Genomic DNA, 2745 nt, shown 5'->3' with positions numbered 1-2745 from the left:
TATATATATATATATATATATATATATATATATATATATATATATATATATATATATATATATATATATATATATATATATATATATATATATATATATATATATATATATATATATATATATATATATATATATATATATATATATATATATATATATATATATATATATATATATATATATATAAACTTTTTTTTTTTTAAGTGTTTTACCTTTTACCAGTTATTATTTCAATATATATATATATATATATATATATATATATATATATATATATATATATATATATATATATATATATATATATATATATATATATATATATATATATATATATATATATATATATATATATATATATATATATATATATATATATATATATATATATATATATATATATATATATATATATATATATATATATATATATATATATATATATATATATATATATATATATATATTATGGGGACAGTACCTTTTCCATGTGTGATTCTCTGATTTAATTTTCCAAGTGTTTTACCTTTTACCAGTTATTATTTCAATACCTTATTTATATATTCAGTTATTATTTTCCAAGTTCTTTATTACCAACTCTTCATTATTCCCTTTTATCTGTTATCATTTCAAATCCTAAATTTTCAATCCATTTCTTAACTTCCCAAGTTTTAGTATATTTTTTTTCTCTTTTACCATTTATGTCCCAATTATTTATATTCAGTTTGTAGTTTATAATTTTTTTTTACTGGTAAAAGGAAACATTAAAAAAGTGTTTTTAATGTCTCCTTTTACCAGTTATTATTTTATATCCATACTTATATTATAAATGAAAAGGGAAAAAATATAGTTGTTTTTTTCATATCTATTTCATACATTTTAACATATTTTTATATGCAATACATTTTTATTTTGTTTACATTTACTCGTCGCTATCCTCCGCCTCGTAGCCCTTCGGCGTCTCGATCATGGGGGACATTATGGCCTTTTTCGCCGGCGATTTCGTCTTCTGGCCCTGGAGTTTGGTGGTCGTACTTGTGTGCTGCAGGGTCTTGACGGGGGACGGTGAGCAGCCGAGTATAGATTCCCACTGTATTGGGGTGGGCACCTGCTGCTGCTGTGGCTGCTGAGGGAACTGTTGCTGTTCTGATTGTTGAGGCTGGTATTGTTGTTGAGGCTGTTGGTACTGTTGTTGTTGAGGCTGTTGGTACTGTTGTTGTTGGTATTGGGGCTGCGAGTAATGTGGCTGCTGGTACTGCGGCTGATGATAGACTGGAGGAGGAGGAGGAGGAGCAGGAGCAAGAGTAGGCGGTGCAGGAGGCTGCCACAGGTGCGATGGGCTCGCAACTCCTAGTGGCATGGGCACAGAATCCAGCAACCTCCTCGGGTCTTTAATAGCACTCCTGGCCATCACTGGTTCCTCCGTGAGGCTGATCATGTACGCGATCTTGGAGAAGAGTACTCCATGATGCATGGGGGAAACCTTCTTCAGGCGAGTGTACATAAATTCAACAAACTGCCGGATGTCAGCGTCAGGTCCCTCGACTGGTGGTTTTCGTGTAGCTAGCAGCTGTGCACTCTGGAGTAGTTTTTGGATGGCACTGCTCTCCTGGGTAGATTTGGTGGATCGTGGGCTGGATAGTTCCTCCTCCTGCCGTTCCTTCTTCCTCTTCCTCCTGGCAATTGAGTGGGCCGATAGGACAGACTCATGGCTGGAGGAATCTTGATCGTCACCTTGTCTGCCGAAGTCATCACTAGGGTGCGTACTTTCGTGGGCGATGTGACCTGCCAGGAAGGCCCAAACCTCGACGATCTTCTGCTCCCTCTGCGTCCTCGGCCTGGCTGCTGATCCACTCTTGCTCTCCCTCTTCTCGATTTTCCCAAAATCTGTTCTCTTCTTGTCCACCACCTTCTTCACCTGCTGGTGAGAACAGTCCGAGAAAGTTTGGGCCAGGTCCTTCCAGAGGCTCTCCTTCCACGCCGGATTCAGCCACTTCTCGTTCCGCTTATCGTAGAGCTCTGGATGCAACTGGACGTAGTTTGCTATCTCCCTCAGTTAGTCGTCGTTGAAGGGGTAGTCCTGAACGTCTTTCTTGGATGGCCGAGTGCGTTTCCTGGAGAGCCCAGCAACAGGTTGTACCTTCACCACTTCCACATCAGGAACGTCAGTGTCGTCAGGAACCTCAGGAGGAACATCACCAGTTTCTTCCTCCTGCAGACTCGGGGAAGACTCCTGCTGTGGTGCTTGCTGCTTGCTATTCTTGGGCATCTTGGAAAGGTTGGCTGGAGATGGGAGGGTTCTTCTTCTGTCTGTGTTTGCGAGATAAGTGACCATGTGGCCCACGGGTGCTGTTTATATACCCCTTGGATCAGGTCACGTGAGAGGCAATTATACAGCTCGCCACCACCTCGCGCTAACTTCGTGCCCACCTCGGACTAACGTCGCGCCCACCTCGCACTAATCTCGTACCACCCCGCACCACACCTCGTGACACCTCGCGCCCAGGTAGCACGAGCTCGCACCACTGCGCGCCAGGCGCGACGTCGTGCCAATAGGCGCGAGGTGTCTCGAACAGGGTACGAGGTGTCACGAGGTGATGGCACGAGGTGGGGCCGACGTCGCCACTTCGTACCACGTCGGGAAAAAAAATGAAACTGTTTTAATTTTAACGCGACGTCGTGCCACCTGCCTCGACTTCCCCGACTTGGTGGCAAGAGGTCTGCACGAGCTGCCGCGCTGTTGGG

General features: G+C 41.2%; 1 protein-coding gene across 1 annotated transcript; it reads right to left on the bottom strand.

The window, feature by feature from the left end:
• Positions 1-922: 922 nt before the first annotated feature.
• LOC135114418 (uncharacterized) lies at positions 923-2335 on the bottom strand. The gene is made up of 2 exons (XM_064030321.1): positions 2141-2335; positions 923-2047 (listed from the first exon to the last, which is right to left on the bottom strand). Exons 1-2 carry the CDS (start codon positions 2333-2335, stop codon positions 923-925), a joined length of 1320 nt encoding a protein of 439 aa, XP_063886391.1.
• Between the last annotated feature and the right edge of the window lie 410 nt (positions 2336-2745).

Source organism: Scylla paramamosain, chromosome 27 (genome assembly GCF_035594125.1).
Source record: "Scylla paramamosain isolate STU-SP2022 chromosome 27, ASM3559412v1, whole genome shotgun sequence".
Lineage (NCBI taxonomy): Eukaryota > Metazoa > Arthropoda > Malacostraca > Decapoda > Portunidae > Scylla > Scylla paramamosain.
The sequence above is the reverse complement of the archived record's forward strand: the minus strand, read 5'-3'. Positions and strand labels throughout refer to the sequence as shown.

Coding starts and splice junctions, on each gene's coding strand:
- LOC135114418 (XM_064030321.1), bottom strand. CDS start 2,335: ATGGTCACTTATCTCGCAAACACAGACAGAAGAAGAACCCTCCCATCT. Junction 2,048..2,140: donor CTGATGTGGAAGTGGTGAAG/GTACAACCTGTT, acceptor TAACTGAGGGAG/ATAGCAAACTACGTCCAGTT.